Raw genomic sequence first — 26,552 nt, forward strand, 5'->3', positions numbered from 1 at the left:
CTTCCCACAGGACAGGGAACCCTGATTGCTTTTCGGGCTGAGGGGGGGGGACTTAATGAGGGGAGGGGGAGGGAAATGGGAGGCGGTGGCTGGGAAGAGACAGAAATCTTTAATAAATAAATAAATTAAAAAAAATATCCTCCATGTTCATTCATGTTATAACATTGTACAACAGTCTTCCTAATTAAGGCTCCATATTATAACTGCACCATGTTTTATTATCTACTCATCTTTCAGTGGGCCTTGAGTAACTGGCTTTGGTAACTACAAACAATGCTGCCGTGGATAACGAAGTGTGGACATTCCTTTAAGTCTTTACTTTCAACTACTTTCAGCAGATACCCAAAAACTGCTGGAACTGCCGGCTCATGTGTTAGGTCTATCATTATTATCTTGAGGCAATCAGCATCCTGTCTTATGAATATGTAATATTCATTACATATTCTTCTTTTACATTTTGGATTCTTTTGTAATTTTTTAAAAGAGAAAACAAATTATCTTTTTTTCATTTTACATATCAATCCCAGTTCCTACTCCTTCCCCTCCTCCCATTCTCTCCCCTTTCCCTCTCACCCCACTCCCCAACCACTTCTCCCTACTATATCTAGATTCTCTCGATTATATCTAAGCTAAGCAAGGTATTCATCCAAAGAGAATGGGGTCTTTAAAAAATTATTTATATTATGTGTACAGGTGTTTTGTCTTCATGTATGTCTGTGAACCTCTTGCATTTCTGTTGTCCATAGAACTCAGAAAGCAAAGGTGGATGTTCTAAGACAGGTGTTGCCAACAACTGTGAGCATCCGTGTAGGTGCTGAAAACCAAACTGGAAGATGCCCTCAACTGATTAGCCACTTCCCCAGCCCCTTTTCACACATTCTTAACATATAGCTTGGAAAATTATCTTTTAAAAGAATTGCACTGGCGCATGGAATTTCAGAAAAAGTTGAAAATTTCAAAATTCCTTAAAACTTAAATGTCAAAAAAAGAAGACATTTGGAAATAAAATTTGTTCTTAAAATGCAGAAATAATTCAACACTGTTTTAGGCGTCTGTGAGATTACAAGTATGACAGTTCCCAAATACATTTGCAGACATGTTCCATCACCTGCTCTTCTCGAGGTGAGAAAAACAAAAGCCTTGGTGAGCTGCACAAAGCACATCGTCTAACTTCCGGACCAATTGGCATTAGCCTGCAGGCCATTTTCGGGTCACCTTCTCTTCTTTTCAGAGTAATGGACAAGAGTCCAATAAAAAATCGTGGTGACAATTCACTGCAAGAATCTTAAAAATTAAATGTTAACGTTAAAAGACCAAAATCTACCAAATTTTGATGTTGGGTCTCTGTCTTAGGCCTCTTTGCTTTGTTCAGATACTACTGATTCCAGTTTATCGGTTCTCCTTCCTGACCTCAGTAACCATCTGTCTCAGCTTCATGCCCACATCCTCCATAATCAAACTCACACATTCCAGGACCAATTGAACTTCAGCACTTAAGGCTTTATCTGCCTCAGAAAACCCCAAGTCTTCATTTTCAGTTCCACTTACTACATAGATGCAAAAAAATCTGTGTTTTCCTCATATCTCCGGCAAGATGCTACATATTAAATGTCAGAATATGTGCCTGGGAGTGACATCTGAAACACGTGGTCATATCTGCACTCCCAGAGGATATGATTCTTATGTCAGTTGGCTACTCTAGAATTGGGCCAACCCTCAGAAGGTATCATCGTTTGTTTGCTGATTTCTGTTCCAGTTTGCTTTCTGTGGCTATGGCAAAGACCATGACTAATGCTACTTGGGCAGGAAAGAATTTATTTAGTTCACAGGTTACCATCCATCCTTGAAGGAATCCAAAGTGATGGAGGAAGGTCATTTTCTAATAAAAGAACTGCCTTGGTCCATTTTATTGGTTAGAAGATAGGTGGGAGGAGTAAACAGAACAGAACGCTGGGAGGAAGAGGAAGTGAGGTCAGACTCCACAGCTCTCCTCTTGGGAGCAGACGCCTGAGAGAGACGCCATGCCCTGCTCCCAGGCAGACACCCGCCGTGAAGCAAGCCGCCAGGTTAGACATGCTGAACCTTTCCCGGTAAGACCGGTGCTCACCGATTATTAGAGATGGGTTGATCGGGATAACAGAATTAGCCAGTAAGGGCTAGGGCTTAGGGGCCAAGCGGTGTTTAAAAGAATACAGTGTCTGTGTAATTATTTCGGGGCATAAGCTAGCCGTGTAGGCGGCTGGGGTGCTGGGGACGTAGCCCCGCCGCCCCTTATTACTACACCAAAGCAGGAACTCAAGGCAGGAACTGAAGTAGAGAAAATGGAGGAATGCTGTGTATTGGCTTTCTCCTCATAACTTACTCAGCTTGCTTTCTTATACAACCCAAGGCTAAGTGCCACAACCCAAGATGACCTGCCCAGAAGTGGCACCACTCACAATGGGCTATGCTCTTCCACAACAATCATTAATTTTAAACAAATATCCCACAGGTCTGCCTACAGTCCAATTAAATGGAACCATTTTCTCAATCGAGGTTCCCTCTTTCCAGATGACTCTAGCGTCTATCCAGTGGACAAATATCTAACCAGCACAGGTATTTTTTTTATTATTCTTTCTCCATCAATATCTATAGCTTGCATATTCCATAATGACAGTTTTGAAATTCTAAGGTACACCAGATGTACCAAACTATTAAAATGGATTACTAGGCCCTTTCCACAAAATCACTAATAAGTGACTTTTCACTATGTGTGGGATGTTATCTGGGAATCCACACTTCTAATAAGTTCACAGAGATGCATGTGGTCCAGAGTCGATACTTGGAAAATCACAGTGGTGGGGCTTTGGGTCAGGAAGACAATGACAACCTAGGTGCTACCCACTATTTGGGTGACAACTCTCCAGCCTTGTACTCACAAAGCAGGTCATGCCGGATGGTTAGTGAGCCCATGGACCTACTTGTATCTGTTACACACATATGCACATATTCCCCCATACACACACATAAGAAATCTCATATGGGTCACAATATATTTCTATGAGCCAGTACAGCTACAAACCCTGATGGCAACACCATGAAAACTTGTTTTTTTTTTAATCTGATAATCTTTTCTAGAGATTTTCCATGTTTGCTTTATGTCTAAGTACTGAAAAATAAAACCTACTTTTTACCAGGCTGAGGTAGGCTACAAGTTGACCTGTGTCTCCTTCCCTGAAATCTGCCTGAAGGACTCAAAGCATGGCCTTATTTAGAGATAGGGTCTTTAAGGATCTGATGACGTTAGAAAGTCTTCAGGGTGGGTGTTAGTCCAAGATGATGAGTATCCTTGCAGGAAGAGGAATCTGGGGCACAAACACAAACTGAAGGAGACAGAAAGAGAAACCAGCTACCTGTAAGCCAAGAAGAGAGGCCAGGAAAAACCCCTTCCCTCTGGCTCTTAGAAGAAAATAAGCTTGCAAAACGTCTGCACTTTCAGTTTCCAGAAGCAGGAGGGAAGTTCCTGCTGCAAATCTGTGCTCCTTCCTTAGTGCAGCCCACATACACTGATAAGAAAATCAGCAGAAGCCTCAAGACTAACTTCAGCCACCAGTCCCCTGACATCCCTCGTTCCTTAGCCCCTCTCTGAGGTCTTGGCCAAGGCTGAGCACAGTTCTGGCTTCATGGTGATTCTCATGCTTTCATGCCTCTGCAAGAGGCACATGTGACTAGACTCATGCAATTCTAAAGGTACCAATACTGTAAAATCAACCCAGGCACAAAAGCCCTGCAATGCTCTACAGATATTGCCCAAGATGCATATTAGGAAGTGGTAGAGAGAAATATGATGATAATGTACACTGGGATGAAAACGCTATGCCAAGGAAGGAGAATTCTGAGACAGAATTACAAACATCAACAATACAATTGTGAATATGAAATAAGAACATTATAAATTTAACCTAGGATGTCATATGCATTGCCTTTTCTCCTTGCCATAATGAAATACCCAATGAAAAGCAGCTTGAAGAAAAAGGTTCATTTGGACTGATGGTTTGAGGTAATACAATTTATCACAGTGGGATGGCATGTGACTAGCAGCTCTGTGGTGGTCAGAGAATATGGTACCCACACGCTCACATCTCAGAGAGTCAGAGATAGGGAGTCAGAAGAAGAGCAAATCTATAGCCCTCCCAGGTATCCCATGATAATCCAGTTCCTCTAGTGAGACTCCTTCCCTAAGGCCTCCCAACCTTCATAGTCAGCACCACCAGTAGGGTACCAAGTGCTCAAACATATAAGCTTGTAGGAGACACATGACATCAAACTATAACAGATGTGAAGGTAGAATGCTGAATTAGGATAACTGAGGCAGAATTGCCATGAAAATCATCACTGATGGGTGTTTTCCTCCAGGGCTACAAGAAGACTGGAATTCCTCCCCCCCCCCAAAAAAAAAGGCAAGTAGAGAGCTATGTAGCTTCATTCAGAACAGAGAAGGGAACCAGTGAAGAAACTTACTCTTAACTGAGAGGAAATAAGGAATAAAAATTCCTTTTGACAGACCATGTAGAAAAACCAAAAGCATGATTCTTTAAATACCATACAATGTGTGTCAGACACTGAACTGGGGAACAAAAGAGAAGCCTAGGCCCCCTGTGTTCCACCTAGACTTTAATTATGTAGCATGTTATCAGACAGGAAAACTGATCTTTTCAACACAGCTCTGGTGGGTATCAAGTAACCATCCTATTTGGCTTTAATTTGCAATGATTTATCACCAATGATGTTGAATATCTTTTTATGTACTTACAAACTAGCATGCTTGTGGTGGGCAGGGACAAAGAGAGGGAGCGAGGCAGGAGAGGGGCCTGATACATTTTAAATCAGTGAAGAACAGAGCATGTTATTTTAATCAGTGGTTCTCAACTGGGGGTGGTTTTATAACTCCGGGGACTGCTAGAAATATCTAGAAACAATTTTAACATCACAACTCTGGCCTCTATTGGGTAAACGTCAGATAGGCCACTAGGCATCATATAATACAGGCCAGAAGCTCACAACAGTATTCCCTGGCCCCAAATGTCAGGAATGTGTACACAAGAACCTTGTATTTAATAGCTTCCTATTGACTCTATGTGTAAAAACTTCCCAGGCCAAAGCACTACACAGGCAGGCTCCTGCTACCACACATCACTATCTGAGCCACCCTCCCCATTTGCTTGTCCTGCTTCTCTCCATCAAAGTCCTATGGTCTTTGACTCCTTGCCGTATCTCCACATCCTCTTTCATGGGTGACACAAATCCTGTCTCTCATGTCAAGTCCTACATAGTACGCAGGTCTTCTCATTAATAAAACGTCTCAAAAAGAAACTCCTTCCATATTTTTTATAAATATGTGTACCTTTTTTTTCTGTAACAACCCAATTAGAATAAAATGATTCCTTTGATTGACAAGTATCTATCTCCTCCACTTGCAAGTAAATTCCATGTGGATAAGAGCAAAAACATTTATCATTATAAATTCATAATACTGTGATACCTTTTAAAATGTATCATCATAATTAAAACTTGAATATTATCTATGTGAAAGGATTTTTAAATTGTACAGTAGAAAAAGATGCTACATAGACTCCAACCAATATCACTAGGAGGTAGGGCCTGAACTTGCCAGAAGCCACGGCAAGAAAACTTTCAAAGCAGTGATTAAAAATTTCACACCAAGCCAGGCGATGGTGGCGCACGCCTTTAATGGAGGCAGAGGCAGGTGGATCACTGTGAGTTCCAGGCCAGTCTGGTCTACAAGAGCTAGTGCCAGGACAGGCCCCAAAGCTACAGAGAAACCCTGTCTCGAAAAACTAAAAAAAATTTAAAAAAAATAAAAATAATAAAAAAAAATTCACACCAATGATAAAGGTCAAACAAGGCTTTGGAGTGCTGAGAAAGAGTGAATGGTAAGAGATGGGAATAGAGGTTACATCCTCAGCACTGGGGGTACAACTCAGTTGGTAGACAGCTTGCACAGCAAGCCTGGTCACCTCAACTCAGTGTGGTGCTACCCAACTCTACTCCTAGCTCTGACATGTTAGAGGCAAGAGGATCAGCGTTCAAGGGCAAATTCTGCTACACAGCAAATGTGAGAACATTAGATGAGAGAGAGAGAGAGAGAGAGAGAGAGAGAGAGAGAAAACATCTTTGTTGTGGGGGGTGGAGAAGTGAAGGAGGAAAGAGAACTGGGAACACTGTGACGTTTTTAGGTTCAGTATGTGAGGGCTAAAGGTTTTGCTTCGGTTTGGACAGTCAATGTCACCTAAAAGCCCATGTGTTAAAATCCCCATGCCCTGAGTGAGGCTACCAGGAGCTGGTGGAGCCTTCAGAAGGTAGGGACCTATTGGAAGGTGTCCAAAACTGTGGGGCCCTTCTCTTTTACTTGTTGATAATGGGAAGATCTGTTTTTTGAGGGGGTTTGGTTTTTTTTTTCTTTTGACATTACCCTTATGATATGTGAGCTGCCTTGCCCCCAGGACCAAAAGATTGAAAGCTCTAAAATTATGAGGAGAAATAAATTTCTCCTGATGAGTTGATTATCACAGATACTTGGTATTGTAATGGAAAGCTAGCTAATTAAGCATATCAATTGGTATGTTCTTAGAAGAGATTGAACAGGAGAGAAGCAGATATTGTCAAACGACAGGTGGGCCGGGGACAATGACAATGCCTAGAGTCTCAGAAAGGTAGGGAAGGAGGCGGGCTGTGAAAGGAGGATGGTGAACTTGCTTCTAGGGTTAAGAGCATAGAAGAAGAGGGTGCAGGCCCAGGTCCACACTGAAGTTGGAGTAGGAAGAAATTTAGTTGTCTGATAACTTTATTGCTTCTGTGAAGAATAACTGATGCCACTGGAGATTTTATTTTAAATAGAAATTTAGATCTGTAGGTTTGTATTATTATTTCCCTCATTTTAGCAATGAAAGTAATATAACTCTCTCCCTGTGAATCATTCTCGCGGCAGAATGCTTTCAGACACATCAATCTTTTATTTCCCTGTAATTCTCTATATTTAGGAATTCCGTGAAGGGTGATTTTCATTGGTTATATGGATGAGCATCTCTAATAAAATGTTTTTTTAAAAAAAACAAGAAACTGTGGTGATAGTCACAGCACAAGCTAGATCAGGTGGCAAGCGCCTATAAGTAAGATAGGGGAAGGCGGGAAGACAGTAAGTTCAAGTCTAGTATCTGCTACATAGTGAGTTAAATGCAAGTCTGAACTTGAGCCAAAGACAGCAGGACTTTGTCAGGCAGAGTTTAATGGGACAGAAAACCTCTTTGGGATTCTGATCACAGAGGGATGAATACAGGTGAGTAATCACTGGACAGAGCTGGAAAGGCCAACGCAGCAAGCTGTAGATGAGTCTCCATGAATTACTCCAGCCCCTTTCAAAGTCAAAAAAGGCTGCTGAGACCCAACACACCAATTCAGTTAAAGGCTTAACTAGCTGATAACGGCCTCTTTGCGGCATAATGAACTCTGACCCAATGTGCCAACTTTTCAGCATCTCACAGAACTGCAGAAACAATACAATGTAGGAAGTTGGCCTCTTCCATACCCTTGACTTCCAGGATTCACTCCTATCTATCAATTTAATATGCAGTCAGAATCTCAGCCCCAAGACATTCTGGCACGTGGAGTTTAGATGCCCATTTTGTTACAGGAAGTCCTACCAAGTGTGTGTGGGATGGATGCAAAGGCTCAACCACATTCAACTGTACAAATGCACTGTTTACACCAATCACTTTTCTTGAATCAGCTGGACCACTTGCTGACTTGCTCTGTGTACTTATTGCTCCTTTTTAAACTTATATAGCCTCTTCTATTACATGAATAAAAATTGATTTTCTGACATTCATTTTGTAGGTAAGTCTAAAAACTTGGTTTATTTTTTTTTTTTTAAATTAGCAAAACCGTCTCTTTGAGTCCTCCAGGCCCCAGTGCTGTCCCGTGATACACCCCATGTCCAGTCCAGGTGAGAAAGTTTCCTTTGCTCACTGATCCCTTTTCCCCTGGACTTGCTCATAAAACTTCGAGGCAATAAAATGAAACAAAACACTGTGAACTGAGAAAGCCCTGGAAATGGAAAACAGATGTAGGATGTTTTTAATTCTCATTTAATAACAACTACTTATTGTTCTCATTTTATAATAGTCTATTTCCCAATCTATGACATTTTAGCTTCTTGGTAGATGTATACATTTAGTCAATGTCAATTAATATGTAAACTCAAACATTTTTCAAAAACACAAAAATTTTCAAACTAAAACATGAAAAGAAAAAAATGAAATATTAGACCTTCTAAAAGATCAAAAGGGGCTGGGGAAAGCTCTTGAATAGCCAGCATTCTTTGTATCCTATTTCAGCTCTTTTTCTTTTTTCTTTCCTTAAGAATTGAATGTGTCCTTAGGATCCTATGAGTAAATAAATGACTTCAGCAATGTGTCTCCAGGTCCTTTGCTCCAGAGACAGAGGCCATCCGGCTCTGATCAAGGAGTCAAATGTTGTAAATCTGCAGTGCATATGGGATTTGTGATATGAGCTGAAAGGCTCCAGGAACCTAACGCTAGCTCAGGTAACAGGAAAACTGGTGTTTTCACCTAGCAAGGGTTTGCAATTAAGTGCAGCCCCACAGCGCCAGGCAACAACTAGCAGTCGATCCCCTTGCAGTTCTTCACAACTTTACAACTCACAGTTACACCAGACACTTTGGAAAAAGACACGTTTAACTACAAGTTACCACGTTTACCATAAAAAAAAAAGCAAACTGTTCCTATTCCAATTATGCATTGCCACAGGTAAGTACGATCTGAAGCAATTTATTGATAGGCTACTTTCAAGGGAAAGAGTCAAGAGATTCTAATAGCCAGCAAAAATTAAGTTAAGGCCCTGGGAGTAAACAATATCCGCATCTGGGGTTGGGAACGGGGAATGGACTGCAGCTAGTGCAGTTCTATTGGTACCTGGGGTGCCAGTGAACTGTTCCCTTTAAAAATGGTTAGTTTGTACTATGTGAATTCTTCCTTAACTTTTACATGCTATAGTAATAAAAATAAAATACTAAATTACAAAAATGAAGGCTGGGTACAGCCAACTTCACGGTGTCTGATTAGCATATTATAGTGACCCCGAATTCAATCTCCAGCACAGAAACAGAAATGAAGGGAGGGAAAAAAGGAAGGAAGAGAAATGCATCCTGGCAGCAGTGCTCTATGAACCTGCTGAGCTGTGCCAGCAGCTGCCTGTATGCATTACTCTCTCGGCTAAATTCCTAGAGCTGTGTTTCCTCCTGTGGGGCATTCTCCACACCTGCTACACTTTCCAGGCTCAGCCTCGGGACAGATAAGGACCTAATCAGGGGCCATCAACGCGAAGGATTCGCCACTTTTGTTGTTGCTGTTGGAGATAGGGACAATTTCGGCAACAATAAAAATGCTGTAGGCTGGAGAGGTTTGGTTTAGTTTCCATTCAAAATAAAAATAGCTGTCGTAGATTAAAAACAGGCGTAGCCATCGGTGGACTTACCAGTCATAAAAAGCTACCCAGAGGGTAGGGATGGTGTTAAGAATGGACTCTGTCTTCTCAGGCTTGCCAGTGATGATGTCCCTAGAGACTATGTTAGTGACAAGTGACAGCTCTGTGGACAATGATGCATCAGAACATATGACTTGTATTTTTTCTTATATGCATGCTACACTATGATGCCAACCTTAGCTTACCTTCTTCATCTCTCACTTAGAGAAAAGGATAGTTTTGTATTTATTTAGATCATTGTCATTACTGGTTGTCAACAGAAAAATCAGAGTTTCTTGACCGGCAATGAAAGACATTGGAAGGTATTTTTTAAATTTTTATTCATTTAACATGTGTGTGTATGTGTATGCGCGTGCGTGAGCATATTATGTACATCGTGTGCATGAAGACGTAAGCCTGTGAAGGTCAGAAGAGAGTATCAGAGCCCCTGGAACTGAGTTACAAACAGCTATTAACAAACATATGGAGGCTAGAAACTGAACCCAGGTCCTCTGCAAGAGCAGCTAGTGCTCTTAGCTGCTGAGCCATACTTCCAGCCCCTGTGGAGAGGTTTAAGTGGCTCTGTAGAGAGGACTTGATGCCTTCCAGTCAAAACCTTGCCTCTGTAGCTGACCCAACCTGGATCCACCTGCTGTCAACTCAGCTGCTTCATCCATTCCCCATACCCCTTCCAAGGAGAACCTGCTGACTTCCCATTTCATGATACCTTCCACTCTGCTCCCTTCACTAATCTTGTCAGTATTATCTCAGCATTATAGAAACCAGAACTAATGCTACAGAATACAGAAGTTCTAGTTCTGATTTTGTTTAGGATGCTTCCTTAGCCATGGGGTGGTTTTTGTTTGTTTGTTTGTTTACCTGTTTGGCCTATTATTTAGTTTTCTTTTTATTGGGTGGGCATTGAATAAAGGAGGATTTAACCTTTTCAAATCCAGGGGGCATCATGAATATAAAACTAGACCTCTAAGCTTCCATAACCATTCCCAGCAACTCAGCCCAGCACTCTTGGCTTCTGGATCATAGGCTGCCCTTACAAAAACAGGATGTACCATGTGGAATCATTTGTATGTGCATGTGTGCTCATGTGTGCACAAGTGTGTGTGTCTGCATGGGTGTAGAAACAAACTTCTAGATGGTTGTAAACGGACTTGCTTGTAGAGACTTGATTCTGTTTTGAGTTATATAGACTCATTTTATCTGGAACATCTGAAAATTTTAAAAAGGGTAAAAGTAGATGTTTTTCCTTCTTGAATTACAAAATACAAAGCTGAAACACATATTAAATGGAATGCAAGGAAGGTATAGAAATTATACCTATAGAATCAGAGTGGGATCTTACTGAATACCTTCCCAAAATCTGTATCTCCTTTCTATTTCAATTTCCATTTGCATAGCTTGGTTGCTTTTTAAACCTCCCTTCTATTGGGGTTCCCATGTGCCAGAAATGATAAAAGGAAATACATATGAAGTTCGGTAGCTCTTCTGTGATATAACAAATGCAACAGGCATGTTATAGTAAAGAAGCATGAGGTTGAGATATGCTAGGCAACTTGCCCACAATGTGAGATGAATTTGGGGAGCGAGGCTGAAAAAAAAAGATAAAAGAAAAGAAAAATCCCACTGCTGCCCTGGTGGTACATGCCTTTAATGTCAGCTCTTGGGAGACACAGGCTAGAGGGTCTTTGTGAGTTCGAAGCCAGCCTGGTCTACAAGGAGAGTTCTAGGACAGCCAGGGCTGTTACACAGAGAAATCCTGTCTTGGAAAAAAAACAAATAGAAGAAAGAATAGAAGGAATAGCAAAGAGGAAGGGATGGAGGGAGGGCAAGAGATAAGGGGGAAAACTCCCCAGAGACCGGAAGATAAAAAAAATAAGGTCCTATGTTTGAGAAACCGGCAGCCCAGAGGCTGGGGAGGGGGCTTTTAACACAGTTTTGGATGATTCCTTTCCTGTTTCATGTCCAATTGTTGAGTAGCAATTTTCTCAGAGATTGAAACATTTCATCCTACAGGGAAGCTTATTAAGCCATAAGATAAACAACTTGAAATAGCTTCAGGAAGTCCCTGAAACTGATCAGATTCACTGGGCCTCTTCTTCCCTAGAGCAAACAATAAAGATTACTAAGAGTCTTTCTCATACAAGCCAAGCTTCCAAGTCGACTCTAAGACAAGACAAGCTACCTCGAAGAAGCAGAAACCAGCCTAGCTGCATGGAAGAGGTTTGGCCCAACTGAGTCACTTGGAAAGAACTCTCTCCATCCTGTTGGGCTGCCTGCGGGCTGTGCAGTGTACTCCAGGTTCACCCAGGCTGAGGTAGGCTTTAGTGAATGCAGATGTCAGTCATTTCGGCTTCTGCAAGTAACCTCTCACCCACATTCTTGTAAGTATTCCCAAATGAAGCTTACTGTTCACCGAAGTGGACTCTGGTGGCATCTGTACATTGGTCGGTCATGGGCTTCCTATCTGAGGTGGGTAGATATGTGTGTAGCATCTTCTCAGGAAAAATTTTGTCCCACAAAACCAATCCACACAGAAGTCAAACTCAAAGGAGACAAGCATCAAATTCATAATAATCTCTGTTTCCCTATCTAAGATGAAGAAAGAAATTGCTGTCCACTGTCTACCTCGCCTCAGCTCTCCTGTTACACCATAGTACAAAGGGTTAGCCATGTCCCACCTTTAATCTGGTCATATGCAAATACAAAATAAAAAAACTGTAATTTGCTTTATTGACTGTTATTAGTAAACAAGCAGTCACAATGGGTCAGCTTTCTCGTTTCACCAAGTTTAGGAACACAGGCTCAGCTTTGATGTGACATTAAGTCCACAGCTACTAGTTTTAAAATATTACAAGATTCAAAACCTTCCCTCACATGTAAGGACTCCAGGCTCTTCCATAATAAGACAGCAAGTGTCTGGCTGAGTATTACAGAGTCTCTGCAGACCCCAGCTCCTGTTCTTAGCCACTTGATACCTATTGTCATCTGTTCGCGCCTTTGTCAGTGACAATCATCCTTAGAACATCCACAACCTCACCAAGACAAGTTGGTGCATGGCACAGCGCTGTGTAGGCGACACCTCCTATTCCATATGGTGGTCAGCAAAACATGACTAGTGGGTATGTTATGTAGCAGTACTTCACCATCATAAATAGCCCCAACACATCCCTTTCAATTCTCCATATGCACTGTGCTGTCTAATAGGAGAGCAGAAATCTATGAAAGCTGACCACACTCCCTCTTTACCACGGGACTCTACTGCTTTCACAGCACAGCAGGTGTACAAAGGGCTGCTAAGTTGTTTGAAGCATTTATGTTTCTTCTAGACAAGGAAATGGGATGTTCCTTTGGGTTAGAAATGGGGAGCATTTCCCCCAAGACAGTGTCAAAAGTTAAAAGACAGAAACTCCCATAAGTTTATGGCACAAAAATCAAACCAGAAACTCTCTCAAACCTAGGGAACATGAGAGGAAGAAAGGAAGAAGGGAGGGAAAGAAGGAAAGAAAGAAGGAAGGAGGAAGGAAGGAACGTAGGAAGGAAGAAAGGAAAGAAGGAAGATAGAATTCTTCACTCATTACCTATCAACAGTTCAAAAGAAATGTAATTCTGTGCGTTAGTCCTTCCAGTCTGAGTACTGATGATGCTTCAGTCAATAACCCTGTCTGGGGTTATTTATCTAACAATACTGCCACTGGAGTGTTCCCAATTTCTAGATGACAAATCTCTCAAAATGTAAGCATAGAGATCAAATGAGACTCACAAGCCAGTGAGCATTTACGTAAGCCAAGAAGTCCCAGCAACAGTTCATTCACAGACTTTCCCTGATCATATACAGAGTATTATTTCTCAGACTGGCAGCGGCAGCCACCGCCATATCACCTACCTGCCGCACTGTGGGAAAGGAACACTCTCAAGCCCTTCCTCAGAGCTCATTCAGAAACTGGATGGACCCAGCAATTCCAGGACCACCAGGCCTTCTGGATGCTTCTGAGGGGGGAGTGAGGAGAGTGTGGATCACCGAGGCTTCCCACAAACTCTTCCACCAAATGCATAGGAGATGCAGCACTACCAGTTTTGTATAAAAGACAACAGAAGTTCACTGTGATTATTGGTGTAAAGTCACACTGCTAACAGACGACAGAACCCAGACCCTGGCTGGATTCAAAATTGGCTATTCTTTGTCTGGAAAGCACCGCTTCACAAAGATGCATGAGAAACAGCCAGCCGGATCAAACTGACTTGGTTCTAAAAGAAGAAATACAACCGAGGAAGACGAGAGAGGGGATACACAGGGTCTACAAATGATAACTAGAAAGTCTGGATGTCTCCTAGGGCACAGATCACAGAGAGCAAGAGAGCGAGCGTGCCTGCGGGGCACTTCTCTGAAGTCCAGTTAACTCATCCTCTGGGTGCAATCTGTTTTCTCTTTAAAACTCACTCTCTCCAAAGTGCCTGCCTCCTTCGCACAAGCCTCCCCAGAAACTCACTGTTGCAGTGATGGGAGGATGCTTCTCACCTCTCCCTTCTCCTAGGGCTGACTAGTGGCTTCTCCATCACTCCCAGGGCATCACTCAATCTCTCCCATCTGCGTTTTGATGATTTTGGTCTCTTCTATTTAGTACGTCCAGTCTATAACAGGAGAGGTGTTATCTACTTTCTCCATCACCCCACAAGGTAGTTAAAGACAGGCACTGATAAATGAGCATGAAATGTTTGTTACATAAACACATGCAATACAAATCACCCACCTGGTTATCTATATCCTTCCTTCTCAATATGTTATTATCTCACAAACCAGAATTCATGGAGGATTAAGATATAGTTTTAAAACCATGAGTTTTGTAAGGAATTCCAGAGCTTATAGCTGAAACCACCCCTTTTTCACTCTGGGACTCTGCTCTCCTCTCCCCCCTTCTTCTCTCTGCTTTACCATTCCCTCTCTTTTCCTGAGCCACCATTTTATTAGCTCTTCACTTAAGTACGTCTAGATGGGCAAGAACATTCTACTTGTTGATCTGCGCTTTCCTTTTGTTTTCTTGACATAAAACAATTCATCTGTGTCTGAATTTGTTGTCGAGAGTCTATTCCATTTATAACAGCATCCGGTCCAATTAGACTGGGGCAGAAAAGAGAAGAGTGCAAAGCTCCCGGCAAAGAGAGTGTGTTTACATCCCTGCCTACATCCTTTAATAATTGGCATGAGATTTTAAGGAGGCTATGGCTCATCCCGCAACTGGACAAAATATAGGCACAGATGCACTCAGCTAAGTAATTGGATTCACTACCTGGAATATTTAAATTGTTTTCAGACACTAGAAATTGGCTTAAGAAGATTAAAGTAAAATACCCGGGAGGATAACAGGCTGTAATTTACGAGGTGGGAAATCTCAGTCAGAAGACCGGCTCATTCTCCTACAGCTGCTTCTGATGAGCGATGTATTCATCATTAGGACTTAATTTCTTTACAGCCTGACAGCTCGGGTGTATTCAGGTGAGTTGTTCCTACCAAACCTTTTTGGACGACACCCAGGAAGCTAAACTGATAGCGTAATGTGTACCCCATTCGCGTTTTCAGTAAGAATTCTTTAAGTGTTCTGCAGAAAACAGGGTAGAGGAAAGGGGGAGGTCATGAGAAGTCCTGGGATCTGGACTGTAGGTGAAGCAGTGGAGTCCCAGGGCTGGACAGGATCTGTCCTATACAGCAGAGGGTGCAAGTAGATCAGAGGGTGAAGTTGGGAGTCTATTTCCACGTAAAGACTTAAGCAAGCTCATTTCTCAAAACCTGGCCCTCTCTGCAGGCCCATTCTGGGCTCCTCGGTCCTAATAGCTTCTCATTTGCTCACTAACCTGCCTCTAGTCTGCCCTCTCCAGCCTTTTCCAAGGCCCCTCACTCTGGAACCAGGCGCTAAAGTTTGGCATCAACGACCACCTGTCGGCTGTACTGCTGTGTCTTCTGCCGAGTGGCCAGCATAAAAATGCTCAAGGGCTATCGGTAACTGCAAGGTGTTGGAATTGGGTGGTAGGTATTCCTTCTTGAAAGAGGGCAAAGGAGGTAACAGAGCTCCTTAGCCAGCCGAGAGGAGTGCGTCTAGTTCTTTCCAGCGTTATCCAGCTGGTCCTAACTTCATGCTCTTTCCAAACTCTCAGGACCCGACACCGGGGAAAGCCTGTCCCTCCAGTTCCACTGGCCCCAAAGACTTAAATCCCTCAGGAGGCAGGCGCTGGCCAGATCCAGCAAGGATGTCAACTCCAGATCCCCTAGGAGGAAGAGAGCGCGCGCGAAGCTGTCACCCTCTGTCACCCAGCGGACAGCTGGCAACCTGTGCGCCCCGGGCTGCCCGCGCCCGCTCAAGCGCCCCATTGCATAACGCGCCCCTCGCCCCACCCCCACGCAGCCCGCCCTCGGGTGCCCGGCCCGCGCCCCACCGCGCCGCCCCTCACTTACATCATCCCACTTGACGAATTTGGTGCCCTTCTTGAGGCTGTCGGACACGCACACTGGCTTGAGTTGCAAGGCGTGCACTCCAGGCTGTGCCCCAGCCATCTGGGCTCATCGGGGTTCCGGCTGCCCGGGCGAGCGCGGCGGGGATGAGGAACGGAGCTCCGGGCACGGGCGGGCTCGGCTTTCGGCTCAGCAGGCTCTGGGCTCCGCTGCCCGCCGGCCTCCTGGCCTCTTGGCCTCCGCACCTCTGGCCGGCACCGCTCAACAAGCGGGACGCGCGAGGGCGCAGCAACCGGCCATGCCCCGGGCGGGACGCAGGGTCGAGAGCCCGCGGGGTCTGTGCTGCCTCAAAAGACGCGACGGAACAGAGCCCGGCAGTGCGAGCCGCCCGCCGCCGGATCCTGCTTGGCCGCCGCCTCGAAGCGCACCATTCAGCACATCCTCTGTGCCCAGAGGGAGCGCGCGAGTGACACGCTCCGGTCCCCTCCTCCCTCCGCTCCTCCCGCCCCTGCTCCGCCACCCTCGCTCGCGGTCCTCCTCCCCCAGCTCCCTGCCCAACTTTGAGCGCTGGGTCAATGGCGGGAAGCGGGGACGCAGCGGCACCTCCCGGCTCCCGGGCCCCACTGCAGCCGACGCCTGCGCCACGCGCCCTCTGAGCATGCCCCGTGCTGGTGGCCGGGTTGATGTTCCCGGGGCTTTTCTGATAACCAGGGTGAGAGCCTGGATGTTACCTTAGCGGATCCTAACCTCTAAGAAAAGAAAAGAAGGACGTTGGCGAGGAATGGGGAAGAGAGCCTTTGTCTTTCCTTATCGCTAATGCTCACCAGTCTTTTCAAAAAGAGGGCTATTATTTATATAGAGAAGCACTTGAGAGATTAAAAGCGAAAACTCCATAGAAATCTCACCCCACCAGAAAGTGGGTAGTGTGCTAGTCTGGATGGAAAGTTCATCTGGGGGAAACAAAGCTTTAATTTCCCAAGGAAGATGAAAGGTGTGGGGAGCGGGAAGGGGTGGGGATCATATAGAAACATAGGTGACAAGATGTCTGTCTTCACTCCCAAAGTTGATAAAGGCAAGGGTTTGAGAGGGTGGGGAACAACTGGAACCTTCATCCATCACAGGGATGGAGGGTGCGGCCTAACGTGGTAAATCCACTTTAGAAAGTAATTTCTATGTAGTGTTAAACATTTACTTATCACACAATCCAGAAATTCTACTTGTAAGTTTTTGCTCAAGAACATGCACGCACGCGCGCGCGCGCGCGCACACACACACACACACACACACACACACACATACACTTGACCAGCAATGTTAAAGGCAACTAACTAGAGAGACAGCCTTAGTGTGTTCGTGTGTTCCCCAAATTAGAATTCTATTCTATGATGAGAAGGGACAGACACTCAAGAACAGAGCCTTGAGTGTACAAAGTTTAAGCTTGGTGAGACAAGCCAGACAAGACTGTGCATCAAGATGCTGTTTTGGGGTCTAGAGGATAGGCAAGGTGTTCTGTGGTGACAGAAAGTAGATCAGCTAGGTGCCTGTGGCCAGGGGTGGGCAATGATTGGCACAAGAGGCAAACGAGGGCTTTTGAAAATGATGGAAGAAGCTTCTGTAGCTCTGTGTTTACAATTGGCAAACCTCTCGAGACCAGACACATAAAATGAGTGAATTTTGTTGTGATAAAGATTACCTTAAAGGCCGATTTTAGAAAAAAAGAAACTATATGAACAAGAGGTTCTGGTAAAGTGGTCTAGGCAGTCTCAGCACTTGCCAGCAAGCCTGAGAGTCTCAGTTCCATCCCCAAACTCCGCATGGCAGAAGGAGAGAACTGACTCCCCAAAACTGCACTCCGATCTGCACACCTATACCATGGCACACTAGGGTAAATGTGTGTGCTCGTGTGCATGTAAAAAGAAAAACAGGGGAAGCATTACTTTCTTTCTTCCTTCTCCGTGTGCTTAGTTCCCGCGTCTCTGTGGATCATAGTTTATAAACCCCATCAAAAGACTATCAAATATACCTGAAAGGAGGGTGTGTCCCAGGCTAGATAGCTTGCCTTATATGCAGAGACTACTGGTGTGAACCCCAAGTACCACTTAAATATACATAGGTAGACAGACAGACAGATGACAGATTGATTATCAATAGATAAGATGGATAACCAGCAATATTCTTGGAGCTATCATAATTAAAACCACTAAATCCTGTCATCATTGGAGGCCTTGTCTTGTTCTTGGAACAACTTGCCATAAAAAAAATAAAGAGCATTACACGACTTATCTTATTTCATTCTGATGCTGCATTACCAAAATAGAACAGGAACCTGATAGCCATAGTCCTTCAAAAATAGTGGCCTTGACCCACTAGTTACCTTCCAGGGGACAAGGCTCTCATCTTCACTTCAGTCTTTATTGTCTCTTTTTTTTTTCTTTTTTGATTTTTCGAGACAGGGTTTCTCCGTAGCTTTTGTTTCCTGTCCTGGAACTAGCTCTTGTAGACCAGGCTGGCCTCAAACTCACAGAGATCCGCCTGCCTCTGCCTCCCGAGAGCTGGGATTAAAGGCGTGCGCCACCACTGCCCGGCTTCAGTCTTTATTGTCAAAGACTGCAATAAGTCTCGGCTTCCAAGGCTCCTTCGCAATTATCCTTACAACACGCCCTACCAGGTTATTCTTCTCCAGTCCGCACTTTCCTTTCTTGTTTCTCCATCAATTATTTCATCATTCATTGGAGTAATTATTGATCAGGGAGCTTTACCTCTTGGAATGCCGTGGGAAGTCAGGATGGACCTTGGCCGTTCCCTGAATGGAACTCTAGAGGAACTTCAGGCGAACGCACTGAGTTGAACACTTCCCAGACACTCCATAGTGGAATCCTTGCTATCTGTCAGCTTCTCCACTCTTCTCATCTTAAAAGGAAACCCTAAATTGTTTAGCTGGCAACCATACTTAGTGAATAAATTATGAAACTAACTATAATTATTCTATTTTTCTCCCTTTATCTTTATCTGTAACTGGTTGAGAGAGTGCTTAAGGGACCCAAATTTAACTAATAAGGTGAAGATGGGGAGCTTCTGGGGGAAATTTCTCATATTTGCATCACTTTTCCCCTCTCTCTCTTCCCCCTCCTCCTACTTTCTCACCACTGAATAGAAAGATGCAAAAAAGGGAAAACTAGTGTTCCTTCCTAGACTCTTTAATCCTCTAAACTGTCTCTAGACTTTCTGATATGTATCATAATACATATCTTTATTGGTCAATTACTCTCAGCTGACCTGCCATATAAAATAATTGACCCCTTGTAATGGTTAGTTTTCATGGTCAACAAAACCTAGAATCCCTTGGTTAGACAGTCCCCACTGAGTGCTTATCTCTCCCAGGTTGGCCTGGAGGCATTTCTGTAGGAGACTGTCTCCATTGTCAACTGATGCAGGGCCCAGCCCACTGTGGGCAGTGCCATTCCCTAGACTGTATCCTGAGCTGTAGAAGGGAAGAAAGGCAGTTAAATGCAAGCAAGCAAGCGAAAGTCCGTCTATTCTCTTTTATCAATTGTGGATGTGATTTGATTAACTGCTTGTGCTCTGCCTCAACTTCCCAAAAATGCTGTACTATGTTCTAGGTCACAGAGCTAGGAACTGATATTGACCCCCAGGAAGTCAGTCTAATGTTAGAATCCTGACTTACTACACAGATCTGGGTATGATTTTTTTTCTTTTTTTTAATATGCACATACAATTATTCCACATTCTGTAGAAGGTGTATTGTGGTACTGAGGCTTGATACACTGGAAATGACAGGGGTTTGATTAAGCAATGTCTCTTAATAACCAGTTATACCAATTACTAGCTGTGTGAACATGGGAAAATGGTCACTCCTTCAGAAATGAAATATGCTAATATGGCTCTATTTTTAAAAAAAAAAACAGAACCTAGAAATAACATCCCTCAACCAAGGAAAGGATAAAGAAAATGTGGTACATTTACATAATGGAGTATTACTCAGCTGTTAAAAAATGACATTATGAAATTTGAAGGCAAATGAGTGGACCTAGAATAAAATCATCCTCAGTGAGGTAACCCAGACCTAGAAAGAAAAACATGGTGTGTACTCACTCATAAGTGGATATAAGCTATAAAATAAAGGATAGCCATGCTATAATCCACAGACCCAGAGAGACTAGGTGACAAGGAGGGCTCAAAGAGGGACCCCCAGATCTCCCTGAGAAGGGTAAAAAGGAAGAAGAGAGTTCTGAGTGGACTGAAGATAGGGATGGGAACATGAGCCATCAGGTTGGGATGAGTGACAGAGGAGGAGAGTGCTAAAAGAGACTACTGGAAATTCGGGGCATTTCAGGATCAGGTAAGAACCTGGCACAAGGGATGTCCCAGGAATCTAAAAGGATTACCCCCAACTAAGACTGTTAACAATCATGGATACTGAAAAATAGCCTAAACTAGCCATCTCCTGTGACCAGGCAAGACTTCAAGTGGAAGAAATGGGAAACCAACCCAGACACATAACCTTCAACCTACAGTCAGTCCTGCCTATAGGATGTGTTGCATAAGGGTGCCCTAGAGATTGAGCGAGTGGCCAACCAATGACTGGTCTAGCCTAAAACCCAGGCCAGAGTATAAGCCCACCCCTGATACTACACTATGGCCAAAAGACTGGACGACCCAGAGATGGAGGATAGAACCAAGCATGACTGAAGGAAAAAAGAAGGAAAAAAAAAAGTCAAGGTAATGATGCCTAACGATATTCTTCTATACTCATAGACTGATACCTAGCCCAATTGTCATCAGACAGGCGTCATCCAGCAGCTGATCAAAACAGATGCAGACGTATAGCCAAACATTAGTTGGAACTAGGGGAATCCTGTTGAAGAGGAGGCAAAAGGATTGTAGGTGTCAAGGACAGCATAAGAAAACCTGGTCTCATAGGGGCTCACAGAGACTTATCTGATGAGGGACCCTGCATGGGACTGACCGAGGCCCTCTGCATGTGTGTTATAGTTGAGTAGCTTGGTCCTCTTGTGGGACTCCTAACAGTGGGAGCAGGGGCTGTTCCCAACTCTTTTACAGGTTTTTGGTTCCCTACTCTCTTGTTCAGCCTTAATGCATGAGGTGGTGCTTAGTCTTACTGAGCCTTGAAATGCCATGTTGAGACTCATGGGAGACCTGTCTTTTTAGTGACAGAAACAGAGAAAGAGTGGATTGGGGTGGGGGGTGGAACAGTAGGGTGTTGGGGGAAAGGACCAGGAGGAAAGGAGGGAGGAAATATTGCAGTGGGATGAAAAGAAGAAAAGAAAGGAAGGAATAATGAAACAAGAAAAATGTTAATAAAAATAATGATGGTGAATGCTAAATATGCTCCTGGTACTTTTGAAAATGTTTTATACCTTCAATAATTTAATTCTCATATTAACCCTAAAAACTGTATTTCTTTAGTTTCTTTATTTTATACTTGAGGAAAAATAGTCAGAGAAAGAGAAAATGGTTGCCTGAAATTTTCAATCAAGTAAATGAGAGAGCCAAAGACCAAACCTGGAGATTTTGGCCCCCTAGTCTACAGATGCAATCACCACAATAATCTATCTTCAAAAGTAATTAGAAAGACCAAATACAATCATGGATGTTAAGTCTCTGCTACATACCATAAATCAATAGTAGTTAACATACTTAAAATTATTCTAAATTTATAATAAATTGCCTTTATGAGCCCTAAAATAACTGAGTCTTTAAAATAGTACCCTAATTCTGTGGTCTGTGATTCAGTCAGCTCCGTTTTTACATTGATTCTATAAACTCTAATCAGATCCATTTTCATCACTAACCTTCTAGAATTGAAAAGCTCTCTTTCCTCGTGAATAAATGAGTTCTAATTGCAACTAAGCGTCAGGGTTCCTCTGACCTTGTCTATTTGAAAGAATGGAGAAACAGGAAGAAAACCACATGGGTTCTGCTTTGTAATGAGCTCATCTTAGTCATAGTAAAAGCCCCAATTTATGCTGCTTCTCTCTCCTCTCCTCTCCTCTCCTCTCCTCCCCTCTCCTCTCCTCTCCCTCCCTCCCTCCTTCCCTACCTCCCTCCCTCCCTCCTTCTCTGTACCTGCCTGACAGGGATTGATATGATCCACACAGCAACTTTGGGGATCATCTATTGAAGAAGGTAGAGCTACTGTTTGCCAGAGTCCCTTAATAGCTTTGTGGAAGGTCACTCTGATGACTTACTCATTTGTCCAGATCAGCGATGTAAATAAGAAATATATTTAGAGTGTTTGAGCCAAGAATTAAATGTCATTGGCATCATGGTAATAATTATACTCTATATTAATAGAAGAAATAATGCTTACGTATCTTAGATGGTAAATAAGAAAATACGCCCCTGATGGCCTTGCTTGCCAAGTTCTGACTCAGTGAGCACTGTTATCCAGTGAAATATGGAGATGGGCAGAGCCCCAAAGAAGACAACATGAAATTATCACCAGCACGTGGAAGGGATCCATAATTTTTGCTTTCCTGCAGGCGCTTATTTGCACCCCTTCTTTAAAGCAAAATACACTTCCCTAAATTATATTACACAAAAGAAAAAAAAATACTGTTAGTGGCGTTACAAAAACAATGGTAATTTTTTTTCTTCTTGAAAAAATGACCATAAGTTTATTTAAGTGCTGCTTTACCCTTCACTTAAAGCAAAGGCTTTCATTGAAGTTGGCTGACTGCCTTAAACACAATTCAAAAAAAAGGAATCTTGACGCTCACATCCAAAAATGTTTAAGGAGAGACACTCAGCAGAATCTGGATTTCACAGAAAATATCAGTGTTAGGGGAGGAAGGCTGCAGAAGGAATGCCTTGCACTCAAAGGGAGTGTCCCCACCTCCTTCTCTCCCTGCTATCTCTGACCCATGGATGGAGTGACATAAGGACCAAGGCACAATTTCCATGAGTCAGTGTCTGTCCCAGACATGGATCATCCCCGTCTTTAAAGATAAACATCACACTTGCTTCTTGCTTCAAATGCAACCACCAAGTTTTGGTTCTCCAGTGATGCCTACGTCATAAGAGACAGAATCTAACGATTTCTTTCTGTTTTCATGCTTTTGGATGCTCTGAATGGATTCAATTTTTTTTTTCAAAAGGTTTGCCTTATGTTTGATTTGTAATAAATTCCAAGTTAAGCTAAAATTAAATTCTGTATTTCTCTATATTCTTTTCCATCATGTACAGAGATTTCAGTTGCAATTGCTGAAGTAGTAGCAGCTGAAAGACACAGGAACCATTCCATAGTATTTTTTTAAGAGCTTGGCAATCATCAGCACGGCCACCAGGACTCCTTTCTCTAACATTGCCTCACTCAACCACAACTATCCCACCTCAAGAACTAAAACAAACTTTGCTAGCACCCTTGGTTGTAAACATTAATTGTATTACTTAATCTTATAGGGTGGTCAGGAGAGTAGCTGATCAAAGGGTTCCTACTGAAAATCACTACCTGCTTCCCAGTGCTAATTCTTAGTGTCTAAAAGTAGTAGGACTCCAGTTTAATTCAGAGTTGCTTGCCTTCCCACATCTTCCTGTTGCCTGGAACGTAGGCTTGACGGAGCATACATTGCTCATGAAACACTTTGAGAACTAAAGCTAGGGATTTGACAATAGGTGAGTCTTCTAATCACTCTAGGATCTTGGAACACTTAGATTTAAATATGAAAGTAGTAAGCTTTGGTCACACTTAAGCCCTCTGATTTAAAAGCTTTTGTTGTTGCTTTGCTTGTGGATCGAGAATGAATCCTTGCTTATACAGCTACAAGCAAGAAGCCCCAGTAACCTCTGGTGCTGGTGCTGTCTCTACAAGTGGGGATTTCAATGAGAATGGGCCATAGGCTCATAAATTAGAATATTTGGTCAGTTGGTGGAACTATTTGGGAAGGATTAGGTGTGGTCTTGTTGGAGGAAGTGTGTTACTGGGGTGAGATTTGAGGTTTTAAAAGACTTGCACCATTCCCAGTGTGCTCTCTGCCTCATACTTGCAGAACAAGATGTGTGTTCTCAGCTGTTTCTGACACATGCCTTTGTTCAGCTGTGTGTGGTGAAATCTAACCCTCTGAAACCATGAGCTGTTGGAGGAGCGCCCACAGCTCATCCTGGCCACCTAGCTAGCTTACCCCTGATATAATCACACAGAAACTGTATTATTTAAATCACTGGTTGGCCCATTAGCTCTAGTTTCTTACTGGCTAACTTTTACATTTTAATTTAACCCATCTCCATTAATCTGTGTATTGCCATGTGGCAGTGGCTTACCTGCAAAGTTTCAGCATGTCTGACTCTGGTGGCTCCATGGCATCTCTTCAATCCACCCTTCTTTATCCCAGCATTTAGTTCCATCTTTCCTGCCTACCTAAGTTCTGCCCTATCAACAGGCCAAGACAGATTCTTTATTCATTAATCAATAAAAGCAACACAGAGACAGAAGGACCTCCCACAACAATAAGCCCAATTAAATGCTTTCCTTTATAAGTTGCCTTAGTCATGGTATTTTGCTATAGCAATAGGAAAGTAATTTAAATACTACAAGTTCTCTAATTACCTTTCAATGTTTTCGTCAACAGATTGGGGAGGATCTTTTGTTTTATTATCATGTATTTTACAGGGTTCTGGTCCTAATGAAATTGCTGGTTTTGAGTCATTCTACTTTGAAATTTCTTTGCATGGCTTTCCTAAAGATCAGGACAGAATTGCTGGTTTTTATAGCGAAGAACTGTACTTAAAACATATATGAGTATGGATCACAAGGGAGCTAGCATAGTGATGTACTTTATTTAAAATGAGTCCCAATGCTACAGCAGGAGCTACATAACTCCAGTGCATTTCACCAGTTATGTCAATCTGCCACAATTATAGAAATGTGAAGTCTCACCTTTTCTCACTTGAATATCTTTTTTAGATGAATGTTGATATCATGGATGCTAGGGAATTAGCAGACAAGGCTTTGGCCAATTTTATTTTCCATTTTACTAAATTGTGCAACTCAAATTGTTTTCTAGTATTCCTCTGATTTGAAAGACCAAAATAGATGAAGAATCTGTCATTGTTCATCAGGTTTTGTGATGCCAATCCACATAGGAAGAATATTTGCAATCCCAAAAAGATGTACTGGGTTTACTGTTTAAAACACTGAGCTTTTGAAACAGTTGTCTTAGGATTATTATTGCTGTGAAGAAAGACCATGACCAGAAGCAAGTTGTGGAGGAAACAGTTTATTTTCCTCACACTTCCATGCCACTGTTTATTATCCTGGGCAGTAAGGGCAGGAACTCAAGCAGGTAGGACCTCATGTAGAAGCCACGGAGAGATACTTCTTCCTGGCTTGCTCCTTCTGGCTTGCTCAGCCTTCTTTCTTATAAAACCCAGAACCAAAAGTCCAAGGGTGGTACCACCAACAATGGGTTGGGAGAACCCCTATCAGTCACAAATTAGAAAAATATCCTACATGGTTTCCTACCATCCCATCTTATGGAAGCGTTTTTTTATTGAGGTTCTTTCCTCTCAGATGGCTTGAGCTCATGGCAGGTTGATATAAAACAACTCGGCAAAACAACTGAATATAATTCACTATGTCTATATGCACTTCGAGTAAATGTAAATATTTTATGAAAGTGTGTGCATTTCCCTACCAAATATTATCCATATTATAGTAAGACAAGTGTCAGGTAAATATGGGCCAATATTCACAAAGAACATGAAAGGACAGTTAGATGGGGGCAGGTGACCGTGATTATGCTGCAAATACAAAAATAATTTGGAAACTAGTTTCCTTAAAATTACAGGAAAAATAAAACAAACAAAAAACCCAAACATAAATATGAAGATACACAAAATATATAGGCCAAAAAGACAAAAAGAAAGATAACTGATTTAAAAGAAATTAATTGCTTTTTTGCATTTATCATTAAAAGAAATAAGTTGCCAGACAGTAGAGGAAACCCTTGTATTCAGTTCTACTCCTCTGTTTGAGGTATTTGACACCGAACCAGAGTGAAACAGATGAGACCTCGGATCATCTCATGCTTTATTTCTAATCTTGCCTGTGAATGGTTTGATACTAACTCCTGGTTCCTTTTCACAATAGCTTATTAGATAGTGTACAATTAGTAGCTCTAATGGCAAACATTTTCTGTCAAGGGTTAGAGCATAAATCCTTCAGACTCTGTGACCTTTCTGGCGGTTTCTGTCACTGGTACTTCACCATTGCAGACTGAAAACACCCCAGTGAGAAGTATGTGTCTGTGGTCCAATGAGGCTTCATTTAAAAAAAATAATTAAAACTGTATTGTAAAGAATGTTCAAATAAAAAAAGTTACATGGTAACATTAACCAGACCCAAGCTTGACACATGTCAATGAACTTCATCCAGTCAGAGTAGCCATTCTGCGGCTGAAATTTCTTATTTGTCACCATCGATATTATTTTTATGAACTTACACACACACACACACACACACACACACACACGAGAAAGACTAGAAAACAATTAACTTCATATCTTCTTTAAT

The 26,552-nt window shown here is 42.7% G+C and overlaps 1 protein-coding gene across 2 annotated transcripts in view; it reads right to left on the minus strand.

Moving 5' to 3' along the window:
* Positions 1–16,134, minus strand: part of Plcb1 (phospholipase C beta 1) — a 676,602-nt gene extending 660,468 nt beyond the window's left edge. For both annotated transcript variants that reach the window (XM_041670151.1, XM_041670152.1), the window contains exon 1: positions 16,004–16,134. In XM_041670151.1, the coding sequence (XP_041526085.1) occupies positions 16,004–16,102 (99 nt within the window). In that variant the 5' untranslated portion in view covers positions 16,103–16,134. The remainder of the gene's footprint in view (positions 1–16,003) is intronic.
* Between the last annotated feature and the right edge of the window lie 10,418 nt (positions 16,135–26,552).

This window comes from Microtus oregoni, unplaced genomic scaffold, assembly GCF_018167655.1.
Source record: "Microtus oregoni isolate MIOR12 unplaced genomic scaffold, Mior012 000020F_ref0000438, whole genome shotgun sequence".
NCBI classification, from domain to species: Eukaryota; Metazoa; Chordata; class Mammalia; order Rodentia; family Cricetidae; genus Microtus; species Microtus oregoni.